We start from the raw sequence: 26,613 nt of genomic DNA, 5'->3' as shown, positions 1-26,613 counted from the left end.
CATTGGCTGCTTGCCCGCGAGACCGGGCGACCCGCGGGCCTGCGGTGAGACGGGATTGGACGACGTCGCCGCCGCTCGACCGGCGGCCCGCTCGCGATTGGCCGAGGCGCCGCCGGGGGTTTGAATCGCGGCCCCGGCCGGGGAGGGTTCTGCCAAAGTGCCACGTTGGGCCCGGCTGCGGCGTGAGGAGCCGGTTCAGGGCGCGGGCCCGGCCGCTCGCGCCGGGGCTCCGGTCGTTGGGGCCGTTGGGCGGCTCGAGGCGGGCCGGGGAGCCGGTGCGCGGCGTGCGGGGCGGGCCGCCCCGCGGCGGCGGCGGCGGCGGCGGCGGCCGGGAGCGGCTCTGGTCAGGAGGCGCGGCGGAGCCTGGGCGGCGGCGCGTCCCGCCCGAGGGCGGCTCTGGCTGAGGGCGGAGGAGCCGGTGGAGCGCCCGGGGCAGCGGCTGAGGCGGGACGGCGGCGGCGGGGGCCGCTGCCCCCGGAAGAGCCGGCCGAGATGCTGGCGGAAAACCTAGTGGAGGAGTTTGAGATGAAGGAGGACGAGCCGTGGTACGACCACCAGGACCTCCAGCAAGGTGAGGGCGCGGTCACCCCCCCACACACACACACTCCTCGGGAGGGCGGCCTGGCCGGGGAGCCGCCCGGGCGCGAGACCGTTACGAAGTCGCTCCTGCCCGCGGCCGGGGGCCGCCAGGTGCGGGAAGGTCTGGCGCTCACCTGGCGTGGGGACCGGCCGCGCGCCCAGCCCGCCGGAGGCCGCTTCTGCGCAGTGATCCTCGCCACCCCTGCGTGTGGGCCGCGCTCGGTGGGGGGCGCTTCCCCGGGGGGACCCCGCGTAGCCCGCGTGGACCGGGAGCCGCCGCAGGTGGTCGGGGTCGCGGGTGGGGGGCGGGGTGTGTGGCAGGAACCGTGCCGGGCCCGCCCACGTCAGCCGCCCCATCCGTTCCCGGGAGAGGAGCTTCTCTTCTCCTGCTCCCATTTCCCAGATGAGGAAAGCGAAGTTAAAAGGGCCAAATGACTTCGCTCGAGTCAAGTATGGGGGCGAGCATTTTTTGAACTCACATCCTCAGAACGAGGAGTCATGGCCACTGCCCAGACCCTGTGTCTTCTTTATCACCGGTTTACAGCTTCTTCAGTTGGGTGTCAGAAAGTTGAAAAAAAAATTTTTTTTTTGTTGCTTATGCATAGTTCAGATGCCAAGTGAAAGTGACTTGAGGCACTTTGCAGTTTGCGCTCTAGCTTTTATTTTATTATTATTATTTTTTTAAGTTAAAAACAGGCATTGGGATCTTGGCCTGCCTTGGATTTCTTGCCAAAAGTGTCTCCAGAGAAATATTGGAGCAGCCTTCAGTTTGGAGCCAGTGCCCTCCCTTTTTTGTTTTTTTCTTTTGGTATTAATAGCGGGAATGTGCAACTGGGGACACTTTTTGAGTGTGTGGGTTCTTAACCCTGGTGTTCATTTGATCCTCTCATCAAGCTATATGAATCTACTAGATTCTATTATTGGGGGGTCTAGGGTTCCACTCCAAACTTCAGAGCAAACTTTCTTAGCCACTATACTGAACACTCCTTAGGAATTTTTTTCAGGCACCTTCGATGTCTGCAGTTCTGGGTAAATCAACTTTTTTAGCTTTAAACGTGCACTGAAAATTAACATCTAATTGAGGTGACTATTAAATGACCATGATGTTGGTTCATGCTAATCATTGAACATGGGGTGGCAGGGAAGGATGTAGGCTTGAATGACTTGTACTTAAAAACAAAACAACTCTTTTGGGGAAAGGTGGCTTTTGATATGTCGTGGACAGTCACTTAAACCAAAGTAGTTCACCATTTCACTTAAATAGCCCAAGCTGTTCAGTGGCTGCAGTGCAGTATTTCCCATCATGTTCTGAATGTCCGTAGGTAAATTTGCCTTACATTTTAACGAAGCTGTTTTCAAAACTGCCGCCCCCCCCCCATAAGGGGGATGCCTGGGTAGCTCAGCAGTTTAGTGCCTACCTTTGGCCTAGAACGTTATCCTGGAGACCCAGAATCAAGTTCTATGTCGGACTCCCTGCGTGGAGTCTGCTTCTTCCTCTGCCTGTGTCTCTGCCTCAGTCTCTCTGTGTCTCTCATGAATAAATTAATAAAAAAAATTTTTTAATTCCCTATAAGGATTGATGGCCTAGTTTGATACATTCTCCAGGTTTAATGAGGCAACCACTGCACAACTGGAGCATTTCCCTACAATAAATTATGTAGTTTGTATAATCACAGCTAAATATTTTTCTTTAGCAAGCATAGATCTGTGCAGGCCTTCTCCTCTTTTTAAAAATCTAGCATACTTAGCACATAATAGAGGCTCAGTTTTAATACTTATTGAACTGAGTCGCTCACATAGGATTAGTGTTTTCATGGCTCCCTTCCATCAGGTGCTTTAGTCCACACTGCCCTTCCACCCTGTGGGAAGTTTTAGGAACAACCAGTCATAAGATTTCAGTCTATGGGAAACAAATGCAACATGTTGGCACTACATGTGGAATTCTTTAACCTCTGATCAAAACAAAGCCATTGGATGTTCAAGTTTAACGAAACTTTAATGAGCACAGGTCTAAATCAACTTAATGTCACTTTGCATTTGGAATTTGTTCTCTACTTTTTGGAAGACTTTTACATCTGTTACCACAATTTGACTTTGACATAACCCTGTATGTCATAACCAAGTGTGTGGGTTAGGAATAGATGTGAAATTCCAACAATCATAACTTGTGGAATATAGCCTGTAGAAGAATGAAGTCTGCACTGTGAATAAAAGGATATCTTTGTCCCAGTTTTTAAAAATTATATGTTAAAAAATACCTAAACTTTTAATGAATTTTTAAGTGCATTAATTTCCCCCCCAAAAAATATTTTTGAGTCTGTGCCAGGTATTCATCTAGGCACTGAGGCTAAAGTGCCTATCCACAGATAGGATAGATAGGATCCTACTGCTGGAGTTGACAGTCTAAGAATCTGTTTACTAGTGAAACCTGGAGATATTGCCTCCTAGGACATGCCCAACTACAGTGCCTGGTACATGGTAGGCCCTCAGTAGATATTTGGTGCTGAATACAGTTTGGGAGCAAGTCTGTCCTTTTAACGAGATTGATAAACACATCTAATGGGATTTTATCAAGCGCAGACATCTGTTTTGTAAACATCCTCACTGTTTACTGAGCAAGGCTTGTTTGGAGAGAGCTGCTGAAACAACTTTTTAAGATCCTGTTCTTAAAGTCATTAAATTACAAACCTGTTTCCTTTAGCAACAGAAGAATGATTTAAGTAAATTGACCATATCAAAGTTTGCTGGGGAATTTTTTTTTTAATTTGCTGAAAAATTCTAACTTTGGAAGGCTCTGGTCCACCATATTTATACCTTGTTAGAAATACGTAAAGCTTATCCAGGCAGAAGGAGAAAACCCTTTGCTTTTACAGAACACTTTGATAAAGAGACTGTCTTTTGTCATTGAGCTGAGTTGGCTCAGTAAGAATACTGACAATGATCTCTGTGGGTAAGATCCTTTCTGGGACAGCAGGAGCCTTCTGTGCAGGTAATGATGGTGCTTGCTTTGAAATGTGCCCCTGAGAACAAGGTGGAAAGACTTCAGAGACTGAGTTTTCTTTTGGTCCAGCTGCTGTTATAATTGTCATTGGTGAGCTGTGCAAGCTTAGAATAAGGTTTCAAATTCCTACTCTATGGATCAGCAAATGAAGTCTTAGTTTAAAGGAATCTTCATATTTCTACTTCTTTTTGTGATGAGTACATTTTCCATGTGTACAACTAATTTGCTGAATCATTGTTGAAGGGTCATTAAAACTGGCACCATCATTTTTCTTGATGTTTATATTCAGGTTTTTTGCTTTCCCAATTATAGTAACGTTGGCAACAGGAGTTACACAGAAGCATCACCAAATGACGCATTTGATTTTGTAATAGGAAAAGCTTTCAGCTCTAATGTTGTTGAATTACTGCTGCAGACCACAGCTTAACATGGGAATTTGTTGTCCTCATAGTTTGTGAAAAACTGAAGTAAAATAAAAATATGATAGCAGTGGAATTTAAAGGTTTCAGAATTCTGGAAGAGAGATTCTTTGAAAAAATTACTCAGCTGCCAGAGCTAATCTTTTGCTTTGGCATAGCGCTGAATAGAGTGCCTGTTTAAAGCTTACAGTTTATGCTGTTAAAATAGATTATTATCACTTGCAAAGATTAATTAGTGAAAGTATTAAACATATGAGGGTATTAATAGGTTTTTAATTCTTAAGCCTGAAGTAAAAATACCACACAAGTGTATTTTTAGTGGCTACCTAGTTCAGTTCAAAAGGATGTAGAAAAGACAACCTCTTAATGAAAATTTTTATTGTAAAATGGAGATGATCAGGTACATAAGACTTCAAAACTATATTGTTTCCTTTCCTTTTGTGCCTTAATTAAAAATAAAAAGGACATTGAACATTCTCTCATTCCCCCCCACTAATTATTTAGAAACCCTTCTTGGGCTTACTGCCAGCTTTTGGCTCCTTTTGGTTATGGAAACCAGATGCTACACAACAGGAAATAAAAATTTTTTTAAGACCAAAAAAAGACCCTTGTCTTTAAACTAACAGATGAAGTAATATCCTATTATGCAGTGTGACTTCACAGACACTTACTTGTAGTTGAGACTTGTTTTGCCAGAATTCTATCCTGAACATCTATGAAATATTTAGGAGATCGAGACTTCAGGTTACTGAACCAGGTTGGGGCTTTGTTTCACTGGAAATAAGGATTGAGATAAGGACAAGTCTCAAATTTTTTTCTGCATGCTATTTACTAGAAGAGTACTGTGCTTGGCATCTCTTTCTGCAGCAGCGGGAGCAGGAAAGCTGCTCCTGGCTGTGTGTTAAGTAGTAGGCAGTTTCATAACTAAATGAAAGTAGTTGAAGATGGTCTCAAGTTAGTCTTGATTCTGGGAGAGGTTTTGCCTCAGGTTTTGATCACTGATTAAGAACACCTTTGGTGAGTCTCTGGCCCTTCCCAGTGAGGAATTACTACCTTAAAACAGACCAGGAGAGACTTAAGTAATGTCTAGGTAATGTTTATATGCTTTGCCTTAAATAAGCGTGGTGCCCCTTGTGTAGGGCTATATATACACATTACATGTCCTAGGAGTACAAAATAATTATTTTTGGAACATCTGCAAGCTGTACATAGCGCCTTTTGCATTTAGTGAAAACAAGATATTAACCTGCCTGGAATTGTGTGTGTTTTCACTGGCAGAGCAGGCAATAAAAGCCAAGTAGCTCAACTCTGATTTCTCACTGCCATCTATAAAAAACAAGTGATAAGATTAAGTATCTCAAAGAAGGAAATTGACTGTCTACCTGAAACAAAGAGGTGTGTGGGTCTCCCAGTGTAAAGACATGGGATATGAAGACTCTGCGATTGGAACCTGTTGACGGTAGTTTCTGTTTTGCTGTGACTCACCATGTAGATGTGGTCAGGTCAGTTAGCATCTTTGTGCTTCACATTGTCTCATTTGAAAATCCAGGCTAAATACCTTTGAAAGATAGATTAGTATCTCTCTCTCTCTCTCTCTCTCTCTCTCTCTCTCTCTCTTTTTAGATTAGTATCTCTTAAAAGCTTTGAGCTGTTTATAAAGGTTCTATGCCTCATGAATAGAAGATGTTATTTCATAGACTTGTTATCTGAATTCTTCTGCCCATTAATGGATATTGGTTTTTTTTTTTTTGGATATTGTTAATATTTAAATCATGAGAGAAGGTATTTTAACACCTATCTACCAACATATATACTGTTTTTAAAAAAAAAAAATTATTCATGAGAGACAGAGAGAGGCAGAGACATAGGCAGAGGAAGAAGCAGGCTCCCCGCAGGGAGCCTGATGCAGGCTCCATCCTGGAACTCCAGGAGCATGCCCTAGCTGAAGGCAGATGCTCAACCACTGAGCCACCCAGGCATCCCTATACTGGTTTTTTGTTTGTTTGTTTTTAATAAATAGGTGTAAAATGTTTTAAAATGAGCTGGAGTGGTGTGTGGTAGGTTTTGATTTTTTTCATAATGAGGGAAAACTAACCAAGTAGAATACTAATTATGTACTCTAATGGACAGTACCAGGTAACAAAAGTTGTGGCTTTTCTTTTACCACTTTCTCTAGGTTAAGTTTTAATGTCAGTAATAATGAATAAACCTAAAACTATTTGTCAACCTCTAAAACTTAATTTTAAAAAGCGTATGTAGTAAGATTCCCAGTTTTCATAATATTTTTACATAATAAATGCTTTTTTATGACATTTTATGACGTAAATACTTTTTATGACATTAAGTGAAATGACTTTCCATCATACTTAAAACGTAAACATTCTTTACCATGGACTATAAAATTTTGTGTACTCTGATTTCTGTCTGCCCTCCAGCTTCATCTCTTTACTCTCCCCCTCATGCTTCTATCACACTGGCTTTTTGTCAGGTCTTAGATTATACCAAGTTCTTTCCTGTTGCAGTGCCTCTGGCTTTTTTACATGGTGAGATCCTCACTCCTCAATCAAGCCTCAGCTAAAATGTCCCTTCCGACTTTCCTTGTGACCTCTCTCTCTAGAATAGATCCTTTATTCATTATCACTAAATCTATTTTTTTTTTCTTTTTCACACATCACATTCAATTGGTTGACAGATCTTTTAGCTCTACTTTAACTGTATCTGGATTCCTACCCCTTCTCTCCATCTCTTTAGGCCAGGATCTATAACACAAACCTTGCTTTGACACTTGCATTCACAGCAGCCAGATTTCATGGGAACTTTAGAGACTATTAAAGATCTACCTGTACTTTGGCTCAAAGGTCTCCTGGAAAAAAGTAGACGATAAAGATATGAATAAGTCCAGTCCATGAACAAATAATATGGTGTTAGGCATCACCATGATGAATGATCATTTCTGAACTTAAGAATACATCTCCATAAAGTAGATCACTATTCTTTAGTCTTACAAATATGGGTACATAAGAGCATGCATTACCTGGTAGAGGGACCCAGTTCAACTGAATTTTGAAAAGAACTCTCTGGTTTCTTTCTGTGCCATGCTACCTTCCATTGAAATTTGACTTAAATTTTATGTGTTGGGTTAAGTCTTGATTCATTCTTATTTTAAGGACAGGATTATATAAAATGAGTGAGATCATTTGCATTAGTTTAATATTCATTTGTTGTGCTAGATCTCCAACTTGCTGCTGAACTTGGGAAGACATTACTGGATCGGAACACAGAGTTAGAAGATTCTCTTCAGCAGATGTACACAACCAATCAGGAGCAGTTACAGGAAATTGAGGTAATTTATTGATTAAGAGAGTTACACTTTAAGTTGTGGCATGTTGCTGCTATTGACCAGTCATGTTCTGCTAAAATAGCACTTTCAAAGAACCATTGGAGAGACTTGGGAGGTTGATTTCTATTTTTTTGTGCTTTCCCAACATATGTCTGATGAAAGAAATTTCTCTCTTTACCTTGGTGAAGTGTACTAGAAGCAAATGGTCCAGTGTTTACCATTATGTGAAACACAATAAAATTGTGAATATTATGCTTTGTTTTTAACTTTTTTTAATAGATTTTATTTATTTATTTGAGAGAGAGTGTGAGCCAGAGAGAGAGAGAGAGAGAGAAAGTGAGCACAAGCAAGTAAGAGCAGGGGTGAGAGAGAGGGAGAAGCAGGCTCTCTACTGAGCAGGAAGCCCGACTCGGGGCTCAATCCCAGGACCCTGGCGTTGTGACCCGCTGAAGGCAGACACTTAACCGACTGAACCACCCAGGCACCCCTACTTTTTTCTTTTAAAAAATGAATTATGTAATATTTCAGATATGCCCAGAGGTGTAAGAGAATACAATGAATAGCTCTGTACCCACCACCCAGCTTAAGAAAAAACTACCCATACTGTTGAGGCTCCCTCTTTGGTTATACCCCCTTCCCCAACCACTGCCAAATACCATCCTAAGTTTGGGTTTAGATGGAAAAAATTTTAAATTGTAGTACTGATTTCATGATGTGTTTAAATTTCTTGTGCCATTCAAAGAATTAATCAGGACAACCCAGGTGGCTCAGCAGTTTAGCTCTGCCTTCAGCCCAGGGTGTGATCCTGGAGACCCAGGATCAAGTCCCTCTCGGGCTCCCTGCATGGAGCCTGCTTCTCCCTCTGCCTGTGTCTCTGCCTCTCTCTCTCTCTCTGTCTCTCTCATGAATAAATAAATAAAATCTTAAAAAAAAAAAAAAAGAATCAGGGATGCCTGGCAGGTCAGTGGGTAGTGTATGCAACTCTTGATCTTAAGTTCGAGCCCTATGTTGTGGGTAGTGTATACTTAAGAAAATCATAAAATGGATATTTCTTTCTCTTTGCTTGATATTAATTTATTTACATTTTTGGTAGATTTTTAAATTTTATTTATTTTTTTAAAGATTCTATTTTATTCATGAGAGACGCAGAGACAAAGGCAGAGGGAGAAGCAGGCTCCCCATGGGGAGGCCAATATGGGACTCGATCCTGGGACTTCTGGATCACGCCGTGAGCCAAAGGCAGACACTCAACCACTGAGCCACCCAGGCAACCCTTTAGTAGATATTTTTTAAATTAAAAGAGTACTTTTCCCCTAATTGTAACAAACTAAAATGAGAGTTACTAGATTAAGTTACTAGATTAAGGTTACTAGATTAAGAGTTACTAGATTAAGGTGCTGGGGTACCTGGGTGGCTCGGTTGTTGAGCGTTGGAACCTCAATTTCAGCTCAGGCCATGATATAAGGATTGTGAGATTGAGCCCCTAGTAGGCTCCTTGGTCAACATGGAGCCTACTTCAGATTCTCTCTTTCCCTCTTCCTCTACCCCTCCCCACCCCCACCTTACATATGTACATGCACACTTGTGTGTTCTCAATCTCTCTCTTTCAAATAAAAAAATAAAATCTTTTTAAATATTCAAAATGAAAAATAAAATGCAGGGTGCTATCTTGTAAATGGTCCCATTCAAGTAGTCCAGTTATGGGTTGGCCATGTGACTATAAAGATGATAATTTTGGGGGTGCCTCGCTGGTGCAATCAGTGGAGCTTCTAATTTTTGACTTGGGATTGTGGGTTTAAGCCCCTTGTTGGGTGTACAGATTACTTAAAAATAAAATCTGTAATAAAATATAAAGATGATAATTTTGAATATTAACCTGACAGTTGTCTCATTAGAATACTTTTCTCTATGTTCCACCTCCCCACATACCTCCCCTGCCCAAAAAAAAGCTTTGCACTTAAATGACAACTCCTTCATCTCAAATTGGTACATTAGAGACAGGATTCTTGTGTTTATGTGCACGAAAAATGTAAAAGACCTTTGAACAGTGATCAGAACTTACTGAGTGGGGTACTTGGGTGGCTCAGTTGTGACTCTTGATATTGGCTCAAGTTATGATCTCAGGGTTGTGAGATTGAATCATGCATTGGGCTCCACAGTGGGCATTGTGTGTACCTAAGAGTCTCTCTCTTCCTTGCCCTGTGCCCCTCCCTGGACCCCCCCCCACAAGAATACTAAAAAAGGCAAATTCATAATCTAAATATCCTTAATTTTACATAGTAGCCATAATTAACGTGTATACAGCAGATCCTTCCCTTCATTAGGATTTATGAATACAGCTAATCAGGTGACTAGCTCTGTGAGAAATACGCTTTTATAATCTAGAAGGGTATATCTTGTAATGATATTGAAGTTATTAGCTACCACTTTTAGCATGTTCTATATCAAAAGAGCATAGAACATGCCATACCCAGATTGAATATACAGTTTCCAAGAAACCTAAAAATGCAGAAAAACAAGCATTTTAAAAGCTGTTATTAGGGGAGCCTAGACAACTCAGTCCATTGGGCATCTGCCTTTGGCTCAGGTCATGATCCCAGGATGCTGGGATTGAGCCCTATGTCAGGCCCCTTGCTCAGTGGGGAGCCACCTTCTCTCTCTCCCTCTGCCTGCTGCTCCCCCTGCTTACTCTCTCTGTCAAATAAATATGTACAATCTTAAAAAAAAAAAATGTTAAAACTAGCCAAGTGTCATACACAAAGAATTCATACCTGCTTTGTGTCGTAGACTTTGCTTTACAACTCAGAAGATTTCATAGAGCAGTCCTAGGGCCATATCATATGCTGTGAGACACATCTATTTCTACTTGGGTAGAAACATAGTCTTAATACACTGTATTGATGTTTTCTTTCAAAGCACTTTATAAATCACTGTAACTGAATACTCTGATATTTTTTTAGAATATCTCCCAAGTATAGATGAAAAAAGGACAAATATTTGCATGTTTAAGAGAATGATACCTATTTGTTACCACAGGAGACTATGAACACAATTGCTTTATGATCTAAATGACTTATTTTCTTCTTTCTTCTGCCCTGTGGTATTGAGGATGATTAAACAATTAAGACAGATTGTTGGCATTATGAAAAAAAAATCCACAGATTTTTGAAATTCTCTCAATCTTCAAATAACACTATACCATCTATTGTCTTTTATAAGGTGTTGCAAAGTGTAATGGAAATGAAGTGTCCAGTTCAGATCTTAATGATTAAATAAATATAAATTTAAATACGTGTATAACCTATTCAAATAAATTTAGCCTAGAATATTCCGGAAACATTTTCATGACTCTTCTTTCCATAATAGAGCATGTAGTTCCCTGGTTCATAGATCCAAGCATTGTTGCATTCAACATTTTACTCTTTATCCAAAGCTGTGTTTTGGCTGAGAACAACACTTTCATAGATGTTTTTTCTCTACCATTGCAGTTGGCTGTCTTCTTTCTTTTTATAAATCACTTTATGAAAGCCAGTGGGGAGGGACAAAATGAGATGAAAGAAATGGCAGTTCTGGTTAAGCTCACTTAGTAGCCAGAGCACCCTCCCCGCAAAGTGGCCTTATTGCCTGATCAGGTCACATCTTTTTCTGTGCAGACTTACAAGTCACAATATTAACTCCCAATAGTCTAAAACAAGGAAAGCTTGATGCTTTTATAAAAGGAAGCAGGCAGCCAAAGATCCTAATTCCATACTAAAAGGTGACCGTTTTTTATATGCTTATCATTGCAACCTTCAGGAACCACCTAAGCTTTATGAAGGCCCTTTCCTTAATTCAAACCTTATATTCTTTTTGTCTTTTAAAAAGTAAACTTTTTATTGAAATACACATACAGAGGAACGCCTGGGTGGCTCAGCAGTTGAACGTCTGCCTTTGGCTCAGGTCATGGTCCCACAGTCCTGGGATCGGGTCCTGCGCGGGCTCCCTGCATGGAGCCTGCATCTCCCTCTGTCTCTGCATCTCTCTCTGTGTCTCTCATGAATAAATAAATAAAATCTTAAAGAAATATATATATATACAGAAAAAAGCACAAATCCTAAATATATAGTTCAATGAGTGTTCATTAACATACTCATGAAACCAACACCTAGGTAAGAAATGAGAACAGTATCAGCTCTGCTAGTCGTCACCCACACTAACCAGTATTCTAATACCTAGATTAATTTAGCCTGTTTGAACTTTACCACTTTTACAGGTTTTAAACTAACTTTTTAGAATGTTTATTGGGACTTTTCCTGACTAGAAAAGTAATATATGATCATTTTGAAAGACAGAAAAACATGTAGTTGAAAACCAGAAAGTTAGCCCTACCACCTGGAAGAATTTGAAATGAGACCATCCAGAAGAATGGTACTGAAACTTGGAAAATACTAGTATAAAATCTCCCAAACTGTGACACATTATAGACATTATAGAAAAAGACAAATAGGAAACTCTCAAGGGTGTTTTATAAGAACTACAAGTGTGCTTTCAAAGACTCACAGTGGATTTCAAATAATCCTCGTAAAAATTGATCAGTATTTTTTAGTGATCGTTTTAGGTTTCTTTTTGTTAAAGAAAAGAGTCCAAGCATGAGTAGGTCAAGGGGCAGAGAGAGAGAACCAGACTCCCCTCTGAGCAGAGAGCCCTACACAGGGTTCCACCTCAGGACCCTGAGATCATGACCTGAGTAAGCCAAAGGCAGACGCTTAACAGACTGAGCCACCAGGTGTCCCTCAGTGATTGTTTTTTATGTAAAAAAAAATTAAACTATTGAAAGTAAAGATTGGCTTCAGAGATACCTATAGTCTGTGTGACTTTTATTCAGTGTTGATTTGAACATATAATTTTTCAAGACTGCCAAGCAAGTTTTTCTCTCCTGGATGAGGGGGGAGGAGAGAAGCCATGGAGGGTAATGAGATCTGGCACCATCAGACATAATCGGATTCTCTTAAAGATTCCTATAATCATGTAAGCAAGTCTACAGCCTTATGTTTTTGTTGCATCTCCGCTTGGAAACTTGCATTATTCCCATAAGCCTTGTCACTACCACTCAAAGTAGTCTGGCCTTCAAGATATCCTTTCTTTCAAGAACTTATGTCTTCCTTGGAAATTTTAAGGCATTTTATGATTTCTCTGCTACATTTATCAATATTCTGTATATTTATGATTTGTTCTAGTCTACCACCCATTTCCCAGTGCAACATTGAAGGCTGTTGCTATGTTTATTCATGGTCTTTCACAGAGTGAACATGAATAAATACTTGTTGAAACCTATATCCTTTTTTTTTTTTTTTAAGTAGGCTCTGTGCCCAACATGGGGCTTGAACTCATGACCCTGAGATTGAGAGTCACATGCTCTACCAACTGAGCCAGCCAGGCACCCCTTGAAATCAGTATTTTAAGAAAGGGACAGATTAACAATTTGCAAAGCACTTCTGATTCCTAAACTGTGGGTTTCCACCTCGAGATTTTTTTAAGGCAATAGGAGGGGCACTGGCTTTAGCATTAGAAGATTCAGGTTTAAGCCCTCCATCCTATAGCAAATAGATGGAGACTTTAGGCATGTGAATTACCTCTCAGATCCTGTTTTCTCTGCTGTATAATGGTGATAAGAATGCTTGCACTACACTGGCACAGGGTTGTCCTGAAGGGATGAGGTTATGTAAGTGTATTTTGGACAGTATAAATTGTACAATTTATCCATGTTATAAGAATTTTGGTAATGAATCTTAATTCAGAAAAAAATCCTTTTCAATTACTGGAAAATTGATTTTAAAAACAAGCCAGGCTTTTAATAGTCAGATTATATTATAGGTGGTTTTTATTTTTATATTCATGCCTCTTCTCCCCCCCGCCCCTTTAAATTTCCTACAGGGGAAATAAAGTATTTTAATCAGGGAAAAGGTTTTTCAAAGGTAAAAGGAAATATTTCTTCAGAATTGTAGAAGTCATTTTGATACTAAATTCAGAGGATTTGGGCAATAATCCTTAATAGAAGGATAATCCCAACACTGCATAAAAGCCAAATTTCCATTGCATTCCTTATGTGTTTTTAGTTGGGGTTTTTTGTCTTTTTTCCTTTACTCCAGGTCACGGTTCTGCAATTGCAAATAGATAGTAATATAATCTTGCTGGCCTTTCTTTTTGAAAGATTTGCCTCAGTTGTTAAGTTGAACTATTTATAGCTTTTGCTTATAACCTGAACCTTGTACTCCTAGTCAAGGTGGCATTCTACGCAAATTCCAAGAAACATGTGTAATAACTCATAGAACTAAACTTTGATACTCTTGGCTATAAAATCGACATTTTTGCCTGTGTTTTTGCTACTGTCGTGTTTGCCTCCCCATGTTTTGCTTAAATGTCTCCCTTTCCGTTGATATGTTTAATATGACAGATGCTTTTGTACTTGAGTTTTGGCACTTGAATTTTGGATCTTGGCAGTCCTGTCGAATTCATTTGAGGTTGTGTGTCAAAGATTCTGAATGGAGAAAACCAGAACATTAGAAGCCTATCTTTGCCTTTAAATGAAGGGTAGAAAATGAGCTAACTCAGTCCCTTCTAGATTCAGAAAAAAATTGATAAATACTAATTTGAAACTTTGGAGGTCAAGTGTTAAAGCAATGTCTGACCACATACAGTTCTGATTCTCTGGTCTGATACCACTACTTGCTGGGAGATCTAATAATTTTTCTTTTAAGTTGCCGGCCAAGTTAGTCAGACTTCTTTGTTAGGTAACCTATTACAGATTCTTGTAGAAGTAAAGGGCTTTTCTGATTACTTTTGATTTAATAATAATAAGATTAAACTCCTACCACGTGAAAACAAGCTCCCTGACATTCTTTAGATTGCCATTAAAGCCAGGTCCTCTAAGACCAAAATATTACAAGCTCTTCATAAATGGTTTCATTGTGTTTTTATCACAAATTTATATATCAAATGAGAAGGACTTACTATAGTTTTTCTTGATACATAGGTCCTCACCACCCTCCCAGTCTGTGGTTGCACTTTTTGCGGTTTCAGTTACGTGGTCAGCCCCCATCTAGAAACAGACAATTCTCCTTCCGTTGTATGGTCAGAAGGTGCCTGGTAGCTTCACACTGTGTCACAATGCCTGCGTCACTCACCTGGCTTATCTCATCACGTGGGTGTTTTATCAGCTCATGTCATCAGAAGTGTAGGTACAGCAAAGGAGATATTTTGAGAGAGACCACATCCACATAACTTTTTTAACAGCATATTGCTATAACTCTATTATTCTCACTGTGTCAGATTTATAAATTAGACTTTATCATAGGTGTATGTATAGGGAAAAAACATAGTCATATATTTAGGGTACGGTGCTATCCACTTTTTCAGGCACCTACTGGGGAGTCTTGGAATGTATCCCCAGTGGAAAAGAGGGGGACTGCTATCGCCTCTTTGTACTTCATTTACATATTTGTTTCCCTTATATTTGAACTTTATATCTTTAAAAGAGGACAACAATTAGGGGCCCACATAATAGCTGGTAGGAATTATAATGTTTTTCAGATTACTGGGAATAAGTAATGTTTTTCAGATTGTGCCATGGGAATAAGTACAGAGAAGTCTATAAATGAGGCAAAAGGGAGGGAATTAGTGGCTATTAGGACTTTTTCCCAAAAGGGCTATAACCAAAGCCCTTCTCAGAATCTTTTAGTTAAGTCTCCACATTTCAGCAGTCTTAGTTGTGGTAAAGAGCACGATAAGCTGTTGTGAATAGAGGTCTAGAAATTGCCATTTTGGGGCGCCTAGCTGGCTCAGTTGGTAGAGCATGTGACTCTTGTTCTCAGGGTCATGATAGAAAGAAATTGCCATTTGGCGAATATTTTTTGAGTCCCTACTATGTATCAGGAATTGTACGAAATGGACTAGAAAGAGAAGAGGCTTCCCTTTTCAAGGAGGGTCAGAAAGACTGGACACTGGGATGCCAGGGTGGCTCAGCAGTTGAGCGCCTGCCTTTGGCCCAAGGCATGATCCTGGAGTCCTGGGATCGAGTCCCACATCGGGCTGCCTGCATGGAGCCTGCTTCTGTCTCTGCCTATATCTCTGCCTCTCTCTCTGTCATGAATAAATAAAAATCTTTAAAAAAAAAAAAAGACTGGACACTAACAAGTAAGCACTTGGTCATTTGTTATTATGCTAATTGTTTTAAAGGAAACTAATAAGATACCTTGGGAAAGGTGCTGCTTGAGGCAGGGTGGTCTGGAAAGGCTTCTGAAGAGATTATGTTTGAGCAGAGGCCTTAGGACAATCAGAGTTCTTAACCATTCTTGTGCCATAGATCCCTTTGGCTGTCTGGTGAGGTCTGTGATGATCCTCTTAAAATATATAGAATAAAAGGGAATCTGTTATATTGAAATGCCTTATCAAAATATTGAAAAAATAAATATGTGATATGGTAATGTTTGTCAACCTAAAAAGTATAATTTCAAATAGTGATGAGTGTAGTCAATAAATCAAGATTTCTGCAATCACTATCATGTGATATGAAAATATCTGTGATTTCTATTGGTGATGAAGTCCTAGCAACCCCATCATACTACTATGGCTTGATGGCTTGTTGCCTCCATTCAGAATCAAAGCAAGTGGTAAATATTGGAAGTTAGAGAAAATAAAGATATAACTTCTCCCTCATTCAAGTTCACAGATCCTGTCAGTTCTGTCTGTGGACCCCAGATTAAGAACTGCTGGGTTAGATGGAGCCAGTTAGGAAAAACACATCCCCTAACGGAAGGGGGAGCTTGCTTAGAGTAAGGCAACTCCATAGTTTTAAGGTAAAGATAATTTGGTTGTGAAATAAGGATGAACCAATAGCTCCCTGGTGAAACTGGAAGAGCCACTTAAGAGACAGTTGGGAAAATCTTAATTAAGACTGAAAAATAAATGATAGTAAGGGGATTATTGGGAGGTTTTAGGTGTGATTAAAATTGTAGTTAAAACAAAAAGTCTTTTAGAAATATATGAATATGGATATTTAAGATGTCTTGGATTTGCTTTAAAATGATTGGAGATGAGAATAGGAAAGTAGAAATGTCACAAGACTGATGATAATTGTTGAAACTGGATGATGGATAGATGGGGGCTTATTAAACCATTTTTTTCTCTTTTATATGTTTGACATTATCCATAATGTTTTAAAAACATAGTAGAGGGCACCCCGGGTGGCTCAGCTGTTTAGCGCTGCCTTCGGGCCGGGGCCTGATCCTGGGGACTGGGGATCGAGTCCCACGTTGGGCTCCCTGTGTGGAGCCTGCTTCTCCCTCTGCCTGTGTCTCTGTCTCTCTGTCTCTCTCTCTCTCTCTCTCTGTCTCTCCTGAATAAATAAATATTAAAAAAAAAATGAAATCTCTAAAAACATAGTAGAGGGGCAGCCCTGGTGGCTCGGCGGTTTAGCGCCGCCTTAAGCCCAGGGCCCAATCCTGGAGACGCGGGATCGAATCCCACGTCAGGCTCCCTGCATGGAGCCTGCTTCTCCCTCTGCCTGTGTCTGCCCCCCCCCCCCCGCATCTCTCATGAAGAAATAAATAAAATCTTAAATTAAAAAAAACACACAGATAAAATTAGCCATGTATAAAGAGTCTGTACTTGGGTGGATGAAAGAAGCAGCACACAAGGTCAGGACCACTAATGTATTATTTCGGGGGATGTGACTAAAAGAACATATTGAAGCATAACTGGTAAAGAACGCTGCTGGGGTGGTTAGAATTCCACTTCATCTTAATGAAGAGCTGCAAGTACTAGTCCTATGGAGGGAAATGGTAAACATGAAGCTTAAGAATCATTGTTTTTTTTTTTTTTAATTTTTATTTATTTATGATAGTCACAGAGAGAGAGAGGCAGAGACACAGGCAGAGGGAGAAGCAGGCTCCATGCACCAGAAGCCCGATGTGGGATTCGATCCCGGGTCTCCAGGATCGCGCCCTGGGCCAAAGGCAGGCGCCAAACCGCTGCGCCACCCAGGGATCCCTTAAGAATCATTGTTGATCCAAGTGAATGCTGATGCCTCCTGGACCTAAGAGAAAAAGACATTAGTTTGGGAGGAGGGGAGACTTCCAGGGTTTTCCATGTCCAAGATCAACATTTCTCTAATAAGTGTGATCCATGGACCTCTTGTACTAACCTCACCTTGAGTTTTTGCTGAAAATGCAGAATACTGATTCTACCCTAGTCTCACCGACTCAAAATTTTAGGAGAAAGGGGTATAGGTTCCTGTAGTTTGTTTAATAAAGCTCTCAGATAGATGAATCTTAGCACATGCAAAGTTTGCAAACTAACTGTAGCTGCCTCTTCCTGAGCAGTTTTACCATATGCTGACGCTGTGCTGAACCCTTCACACACTTAAACCTTACGGCAGCCTTTGTGAGATGGGTGATGAGGAAATATCGCCTGAGAATTAAGGTTACTTGCCAAAGGTCACCCGGTTAGAGGTGGTGAAGCAGAACTTCAGATTCTAACCTATGCTCTAAGATACTGCTGCCTCCCACCAGGCTCTTTTCTCTGATCCTATACCCACCAAAAGATTTCTGTGGGAATTGACCTCTCACTTGCCCTTTACAGAGGATGTTGGTATTCCAGTAACTGGGCAGAGACAATTCCTGTGGTAAATTAGTAATTAGTGTCTGGTCTATGTGTTAGCCTTTTTCAGTCGTTGTAAATCAGTGCCAAAGAATACTTGACACCTATACTTGATATAAAAGTAGCTTGTGAAGTTTCTGTACCCTTTGTATGTATACCTGTATCCTAAACTTTGTCCCTAAGAGATTGAACACATTCCCATCAGTCACAGGAACCTACTATGACATCGCTAGCCAGAGGGCAGGATTAGGGGCCTCCTCCCAGGAGAAGCTGGTAGGTACTGAGGCAGTGAAGGCTAAACATAGGCTTTGAGAGGGACCGTGATCAGTGTGTGCTCACCTACCTTATTTAATATTTTTAAATCCTACAAAATAGGTTAGTCATCAATTCATAACCCCTTATTTTCAATTCTGAACCCAAAGGCTCTATAAAACAAGATTTTTTTTCCTTTAAGTTTGCAGCAGATTCATTTGGCAGAAAACCCTGACCTGAACTGTTGTGAAGCTGTTTATAATCCTTATTCACACTTATCATTGCAGAAATATTAATGCTCAGGACACCTGAGCGGCTCAGCAGTTGAGCGTCTGCCTTTGGCCCAGGGCGTGATCCTGGCATCTCAGAATTGAGTCCTGCATCGGGCTCCCTGCATGGAGCCTGCTTCTCTCTCCGCCTAGGTCTCTCTGCCTCTCACTCTCTGTGTCTCATGAATAAATAAAATCTTAAAAAAAAAAAAAAAAGAAATGATCGATTACAGGATGCTGCTCATACCACACTGAGGATGTTTAAAGTTTTTAGTGTGTTTGCCACGTTGTATTTCTACAATTGAGAGAATTTACCAAAAACATTTTTGGCCCCTGGAGTTTCAGATGAGAAAGTTGAAGTTATGAGACTTAAGTGTTTTCTCAACATATTACCAAGTTATATCACTAGATTTTGAAAAAGATCATTTATTCTTTTTTTTTCAACTGTCACATTGTCATTTATAGTCCACTGAAAATCATTTAGCACATTCTTTGAAAGAAGTCTTTTAGCTTTGCAAATATAGTTGTACAGATTTACGGTTGTAAAGGTGACCTTTGACTCTTGACAACATGGATTTGAACTGTCTGGGTCCACTTACACAAGGATTTTTTTTTCTGAAAATACAGAACCGTAGTGTAAATATATTTTCTCTTCCTCATGATTTTCTTAACATTTTCTTTTCTTTAGCTTACTATATTGTGAGAATAAGTATGTAATTCATATAAACATACAAAATGTGTGAATCAACTGTTCATGTCATTAGTAAGGCTTCCAGTCAATAGTAGGCTATTAAAGTCTTAGAGGAATAAAAAGTTACAAGTGGATTTTTGACTATGCGGAAGTTTGTGCCCCTAACCCCATGTTGATCAAGGATCAACTGTATAGTTGTACAAAAAGCCCCAAGAAGTGTTGTGGGGTTTTGTTTTGTTTTTTTTTTTTAAGATTTTATTTATGAGAGGAGAGAGAGAGAGAGAGAGAGAGAGAGAGAGAGAGGCAGGCAGACAAGACACAGGCAGAGGGAGAAGCAGGCTCCATGCAGGGAGCCTGACATGGGACTTGATCCGGGTCTCCAGGATCAGGCCTTGGGCCGAAGGCAGCGCTAAACCGCTGAGCCACCTGGGCTGCCCGGTTTTGTTTTTTCTTTTTAAGATTTATTTATTTATTTGAGGGAGAGCAAGCAAGCAAGAGGAGCAGATAAGAGAGAATCCCAAGCCGACTCCACCCTCAGTGTGGAGCCCAGTGCAGAGCCTGATCTCATGTGCCTGAGATCACAACCTAAGCTGAAACCAAGAGACCAATGCTTAACTGACTGGGCCACCAGGCACCCAAGACATGACTTTAAAAACATTTTCCTTGGGGCGCCTAGGTGACTTAGTTAATAAGCATCTGCCTTTGGCTCCAGGTCATGATCCTGGGCTCCTGGAATCAAGCCCTGAATTGGGCACTCTGCTCAGTGGGGGGGCCTGCTTCTCCCTCTCCTGTTTCAGCTTGGCCAATTTATGCTTGTTTTTTCTGTGTCAAATAAGTAAATAAAATTTAAAAAAAATAAAAGAGCCACTAAAAAATAAGTAAATAAAAACACTATTCTTGGGGCTCCTGGGTGGCTCAGTCAGTTAAGCATCTGACTCTTGGTTTTGGTTCAGGTTGTGATCCCAGGGTCATGAGATTAGGCCCCACATCAGGTTTCATATTCAGCAGAGTCTGCTTAAGACCTTCTCTCTCTCTCTGCTCCTACTATGTGTACATGTGTGTTCTCTCTCTCAGAAAAATTTTTAAAAAGTCATGTCTTGGGCACCTGGATGGCTCAGTCAAGTGTCCAACTCTTGATTGCAGCTCAGATCTTAATCTCAGGGTTGTGAGTTCAGAGCCCACATTGGGCTCTGTGCTATAGGCTAGGTAGGCATGTAGAATTTAAAATAATGTCTTTGTTCTTTTACCATTTGATCATTGGTGATGCTTTGAACCTACCTTTTTTTCCTCTTTCTAGTTGTGCTCCAGAGAAATGTTAGGAATATTTCATTTGGAATATATACTGTGTTTCATTGTCTTCTGGTGGAGTTGCTGTAGGAGAGGCAGTCAGTGTAATTTAACACTGAGGCATGAAGACTGTGATTTGTGATTATTCCCCTTTATCCTTGGACATTTAGAAAGTGATTTTAGCATTTACCAGAATAAATAATCTGGCAAATTTCTCATGAATAAGGAGGATTATGGTGGGGCACCCAGGTGGCTCAGTGGTTGAGCATCTGCCTTTGGCTCAGGTTGTGATCCCAGGGTTCTGGGATCGAGTCCCGCATCAGGCTATCCGCAGGGAGCTCTCTGTCTCTGCCTCTCTCTGTCTCTCAGGAATAAATAAAATCTTTAAAAAGGATTATGGTGATAACATTCTCACAATATTAAAAATAACAAGAGTCTTTGAATTATAGTAAGCTAAATATCTCTTTCTGGATAAGTCAGTTATTTCCCCTGTATTTTTGTCCAGAGTAGCTCATTTGGAGAAAAAAATTTCATTTTTCTTCCAAGCAAAAAATCATCTAAAATTCTCTACTTCAGGCTTTCTTATTTCTGTAAAACATGGTATTTTTGCTTAAACATTGATCATGTATTCCATTGCTTTTACTCTTGTGGGATTGTCAGTTTCAGATATTCTTGTTGAATATTAATTTTATGCATGCATTATGCTTTAGAAGAGTAGACCAGCCTCATGATACATAGGATGTTGGTAAGCATTAAGGAAAGTAAACATATAAAGGATGGCCTGTATTTATTTCCTATTAGACAAGTACTTTAATTGGGATTTAAAGATTTTATTTATTTATTCATGAAAGACAGGCAGAGACATAGAGGGAGAAGCAGGCTCCTCACAGGGAGTCTGATGTAGGACGTGATCCCTGGACCCTGTATCACGCCCTGAAGTCAACCACTGAGCCACTTAGGTGTCCCTTAAAGTTTTTCTTTACATAAAATAGACCTGTGGTATTATGGTATAATAAAAACCATGTATTTGATCTTTCTATTTCGTGGCACAGAGCTTCTAAAACCATTGGAATCTCCTGAGGGATAGAATGGGAACTGGTTGCCAGAAGGAGCACAACCATAATATTAGAGAGTTAGAACCATTAGTCCAACCCCCAACCTCTGGGGAGGGAATGGGGGTTGGAGATGGAGTTCAGTCACCAATGGCCAATGATTTCATCAGTCGTGCCTATAGAATGAAGCTTCAATGAAACCCTGAAACAAGGAACACTTTGAGGTGCTAATAGGCTAGTGCATCTTGAGAGGGTGTAGAAGCCCTGCACTCCTCTTCACCCCCATACTTTGCTCTGTGCATGTCTTCCATGTGACTCTTCCTGAGTTGTCTTTTTTTTTTTTTTTTTTTTGAGTTGTTATCCTTTTTTATAAAGTCAGTATAGGGCAGCTCAGGTGGCTCAGTGGTTTAGCGCCACTGTCGGCCCAGGGCGTGATCCTGAAGACCTGGGATCAAGTCCCGCATCGGGCTCCCTGCGTTGGGCCTGCTTCTCCCTCTGCCTGTGCCTCTGCCTCTCTCTCTCTGTGTTTCTCATGAATAAATAAATAAAATCTTAAAAAAAAAAAAAGTCAGTATAAGTAAAGTGATCTCCTGAGCAGGTCTGTGAGTTACTGGAGTAAATTATTAAACCTGAGGGGAGGTTGTGGAAACCTTCCGATTTACAGCTGGTTGGTCAGAAGTACAGGTGGTCTCTGGATCTTTCAACTGGTGTCTGAAGTGGAGCAATTTTATAGGACCAAGCCCTTCTGACCTGGAGTCCCTACAGGTAGGCAGTGTCAGAATTGAATTGTAAGATACCCATTTGGTGTTGGAGAATCAAGAGTGGGTGTTCAAATGCTGCGGGTATTTTGTCTGTTTAATGTATAACGTGGTCACAATCATTTTCTCTTACAGTATCTGACCAAGCAGGTGGAGCTTCTACGGCAGATGAATGAACAGCATGCAAAGGTTTATGAGCAATTAGATGTCACAGCAAGGGAACTGGAAGAAACAAATCAAAAGCTAGTTGCTGACAGCAAGGCCTCACAGCAAAAGATTGTGAGGTAAATTTTCTAGACTCCATTGAGGAAGCCCTAGAGGGAAGTTACTTAGTGTAAACTAGAATAGAATGTGGCTTTAGTGGATTTGGGTCAATATGGGGTACAGTTTAATTTAATTCTTTATGGAGAATAGAGATTAAATTAGAAGTCCTTTCCAATTAAGAGTGCCCAGTTTGAGTGGCTGGCAACTAATCTCTCCTCACTGCTGATGCCCTTAATTTAATATGACAAGCAGCAAACGGCTTGCTTCTGTTCCTCACAGTCTGACTGAAACAATCGAATGTCTACAAACCAACATTGATCACCTCCAGAGCCAGGTGGAGGAGTTGAAGTCATCTGGCCAAAGAAGGAGGAGCCAGGGAAAATGTGACCAGGAGAAACCGGCACCCAGCTTCTCATGTCTGAAGGAACTGTATGATCTCCGCCAGTAAGAGCCTGCTGTTCTGTGGTATTAATGAGCGGGAAAGCATCTCCTGTCAGCGACACATTCCTGATTCAAGTAGATTAAAAGTACCCTTTTATGAATTGCTACTTGGTGATTAGACTACCAGTGGTTTGAGCAAAACCACTTAACTTAAATATACAACTGATCGAGTTCTTGGGCATTAGTAATTCTGCAAAAACTTATTTTTAGAAATCTTGAGAGTATTCATTTCAGTGCTTTGCATGTGTTAAGTCTTCGTTTAAATTAAGTTGTACTTCTGATAGACTACAGGTTTGGGGGTTGTATTTTGCATTAGAGTGGAAAAAATCGAAATTTCAAAAAAAGGTTTTTTGCCTCAGAAATGCCTTTATAGGGATTCCTGGGTGGCTCAGCGGTTGAGCATCTGCCTTTGGCTCAGGGTGTGATCCCAGGGTCTAGGATCGAGTCCCACATCATACTCCTCGCAGGAAGCCTGCTTCTCCCTCTGCCTGTTTCTGCCTCTCTCTGTGTGTCTCATGAATAAATAAATCTTTTAAGAAAAAGAAAAAGAAATGCCTTTATAATTTAGAGTTAAGAGACTGAATATTTAAGAACTACTTCTTGAGGGGATCCCTGGGTGGCGCAGCGGTTTGGCGCCTGCCTTTGGCCCAGGGCGCGATCCTGGGGACCCGGGATCGAGTCCCACGTCGGCTCCCAGTGCATGGAGCCTGCTTCTCCCTCTGCCTGTGTCTCTGCCTCTCTGCCTCTCTCTCTCTCTCTCTCTCTCTCTCTCTCTCTGTGTGTGTGTGTGACTATCATAAATAACTAAATTAAAAAAAAAAAAAGAACTTCTTGAGCACATATGTGGCAGGTGCTATGCCAGACATGAGGAGTGGTGAGCAAAATAGACCCAGTTCCTGCCCTCCCACTTCAGTCTCGGGGAGAGGCAGATACAAATCATCACACAAACACGGTTACAAGTTACCTAGGACTTTGCACAGGAGAGCTAGGCTTCTGCATTTGGTGGCTCTCAACCTTAACTCTTGATCAAGTCACTTTGGAATTTTTCAAACAGCAATACCAGTGAGTCCCTCAGGCCTAAATCAGGATCTCTGGGTACTGGGAAAAACCTGCCCAGGTGATTCTGATATGCAGCCAGGCTTGAGAACCCCTGGGCCATTCTAATTTCCTTCACAGGAGTCAGTCATATCACTGGACTTAGAAAATGGGTGTCCTGTTAATGGTTAAAAAAAATAGTCACAAAAATTATCTTTTCTTACATGTGCTTATTTGCTAACCTTAACAGAATTTCATTTTAACCACTGCTCTAGTGTAGAATAGGCAAAAAATTAATCACTGTCACATTCCTCAAAAATATTAAATTGCAAAAAAAATCTTTTCATTCCCGATTGACCTATGTAACGTGTGTGTGTGTGTGTGTGTGTGTGTGTGTATGTATTTTTTTCTTTTTGGTAATATGTTCTTTCAACATTTTTGTCCTAGACACTTTGTGTATGATCATGTGTTTGCTGAGAAGATCACTTCCTTGCAAAGTCAGCAAAGCCCTGATGAAGAAGAAAATGAGCATTTGAAGAAAACAGTGACGATGTTACAGGCCCAGCTGAGCCTGGAGCGGCAAAAGCGGGTGACCATGGAGGAGGAATATGGGCTTGTGCTCAAGGAGAACAGTGAGCTGGAACAGCAGCTGGGAGCCACTGACGCCTACCGAGCGCGGGCGCTGGAATTGGAGGCTGAGGTGGCAGAGATGCGGCAGATGCTGCAGTCAGAGCATCCTTTTGTGAATGGGGTTGAGAAGCTTGTGCCAGACTCTCTGTTCATCCCTTTCAAAGAACACAGCCAGAGCCTGCTGGAGGAGATGTTCCTGCCTGTGTCGGAAGCACACAGAAAGCCTCTCAAGCGCAGCAGCAGTGAGACAGTGCTAAGCAGCTTGGCAGGGGGGGACATCGTGAGGGGTCACGAGGAGACCTGCATTCGGAGGGCCAAGGCTGTGAAGCAGAGAGGCATCTCCCTTCTGCATGAAGTGGACACTCAGTATAGCGCCCTGAAGGTAAAGTATGAGGAGCTGCTGAGGAAGTGCCAGCAGGAAGAGGACTCCCTGTCCCACAAGGCCGTGCAGACCTCCAGGGCACTGGCCAAAGAGACCCAGCCTGAGCCCGACACCAGCAGCTGGGAGCCAGCCTCTGCTACCCCAGAGCCTGTCAGTTCCCCCACCACCACCACACCTCCAGAATATAAAGCGCTTTTTAAGGAGATCTTTAGTTGCATCAAGAAAACTAAGCAAGAAATAGATGAACAGAGAACAAAATACCGATCTCTTTCCTCTCATTCCTAATTCAACCTCCAGCTCTACTACTAATTTGCCGATTTCTTTTCACCTCTCTCTCCAACTCCGACAAGTGTTTGTAAACCCCGCAGCCTAATATTACTCATGATGTTTGCCTCGTAGCTTTGCTTATTTAGCAGCTGCGAACAGCAGCAGGGAAAGAAGGTGGCTGCTGGTGTCTGTTCTGTAATCCAGATCTGTTTAAACTCCTCAGGAAATCCCATGACAACTGGCCTCTGGCTGGCGCGCTTAGGTTGTGATTCCTTGAAAAGCCCCAGAACCAGTGGAGGGATAGATCCATGCTCCTAGGGAAGTAGGCCTGGAGTTACTATAGTGTATAGTATATAGAGGTTGTATAATGCAGAGGAGCAAAAGGGCAGAGTTGAAACAAAATTAAGGCAACTTTTGCTCCTCCTTCTCAAAACCATAGAAGTCAGATGGCTGCCAAACTGAAGTAGCTTTCACAAACACTGTTGGATACTGTGAATTCATTAAGAAAGAATGTCCAGGAGAAAGCAGGGGTCTAATCCAGAATAAATGGCATTGACAAATACTTCAGGCCTTGTGTTTTGTTCCATCCACTAGTAGTTGAGCTGTGACTGACAAGTCATAATGTGTCTAAATCCAACCAATGCCGAACTGAAAAGGCAAGCTCCGGTTTGACCACAGTTAGCTTATTAGCAGAGGCCCTAGAGGGCCTTCCCCACCCCCAACCCCCCACCTCCAGATGGTTTTCCTCAAAGCTGTAGTGGTTAGCAGAGGCAGATGTGTAAATCTTTCATTCCTAAAGTCAAAATAAAGCAGCAAGATCCAAGCCCTCACTCCTACCATGTTGTTCAAGCTGGCTCAGCTGACAGCCACAAGCTACCCTTGTTCAGTTCCTGTCGTTCCTGGAAATGTTTGTGACTTGTGCAGAATTCGTGTCTGCTACCTTAATTACTAAACAGTATTATTCTGTGGGAATCTACTCATCCTCTCACTTGCATACTTTTAATTTAAAACTATTTAAGAGAATTGAAATTCCAGTTATTGTATATATTTTTCTAAAAACCAAATAAAACTACCTATGAAAATGAACAAATGGATCACTTATTTTAAGCTGAAGCCATCTTACTGTTATAACCAACTTTCCATTTTTTTTATTCCAACAGATAACTCAGATTTGACCATGATTTTTTGGAGCTATTTTTTCCCCCTTTCTTTGGGATCGTGTTAATGTATTCAGTAGAATAACTATATGATTGAAAAATATGTTCTTAAAGATTTTGTTTGAGAGAAGGAGAGAGCATGAGTGGTGGGGAG

General features: G+C 41.3%; 1 protein-coding gene and 1 non-coding gene across 2 annotated transcripts; one reads left to right on the top strand and one right to left on the bottom strand.

Annotated features, from left to right (window-relative positions):
• The first annotated feature begins 223 nt into the window (after positions 1-223).
• On the top strand, positions 224-26,613 carry CDR2 (cerebellar degeneration related protein 2). The gene is made up of 5 exons (XM_055341322.1): positions 224-571; positions 7,230-7,342; positions 22,419-22,567; positions 22,827-22,991; positions 24,471-26,613. Exons 1-5 carry the CDS (start codon positions 493-495, stop codon positions 25,318-25,320), a joined length of 1,356 nt encoding a protein of 451 aa, XP_055197297.1. The 5' UTR covers positions 224-492; the 3' UTR covers positions 25,321-26,613.
• On the bottom strand, positions 12,685-12,757 carry TRNAE-CUC (transfer RNA glutamic acid (anticodon CUC)). Its single transcript has one exon. It is a non-coding gene; the product is annotated as a tRNA-Glu (tRNA).

Source organism: Nyctereutes procyonoides, unplaced genomic scaffold (assembly GCF_905146905.1).
Source record: "Nyctereutes procyonoides isolate TBG_1078 unplaced genomic scaffold, NYPRO_anot_genome, whole genome shotgun sequence".
Classification (NCBI taxonomy): domain Eukaryota; kingdom Metazoa; phylum Chordata; class Mammalia; order Carnivora; family Canidae; genus Nyctereutes; species Nyctereutes procyonoides.
Note: the sequence above shows the minus strand (reverse complement) of the source record. Positions and strands in the feature narration are given on the sequence as shown.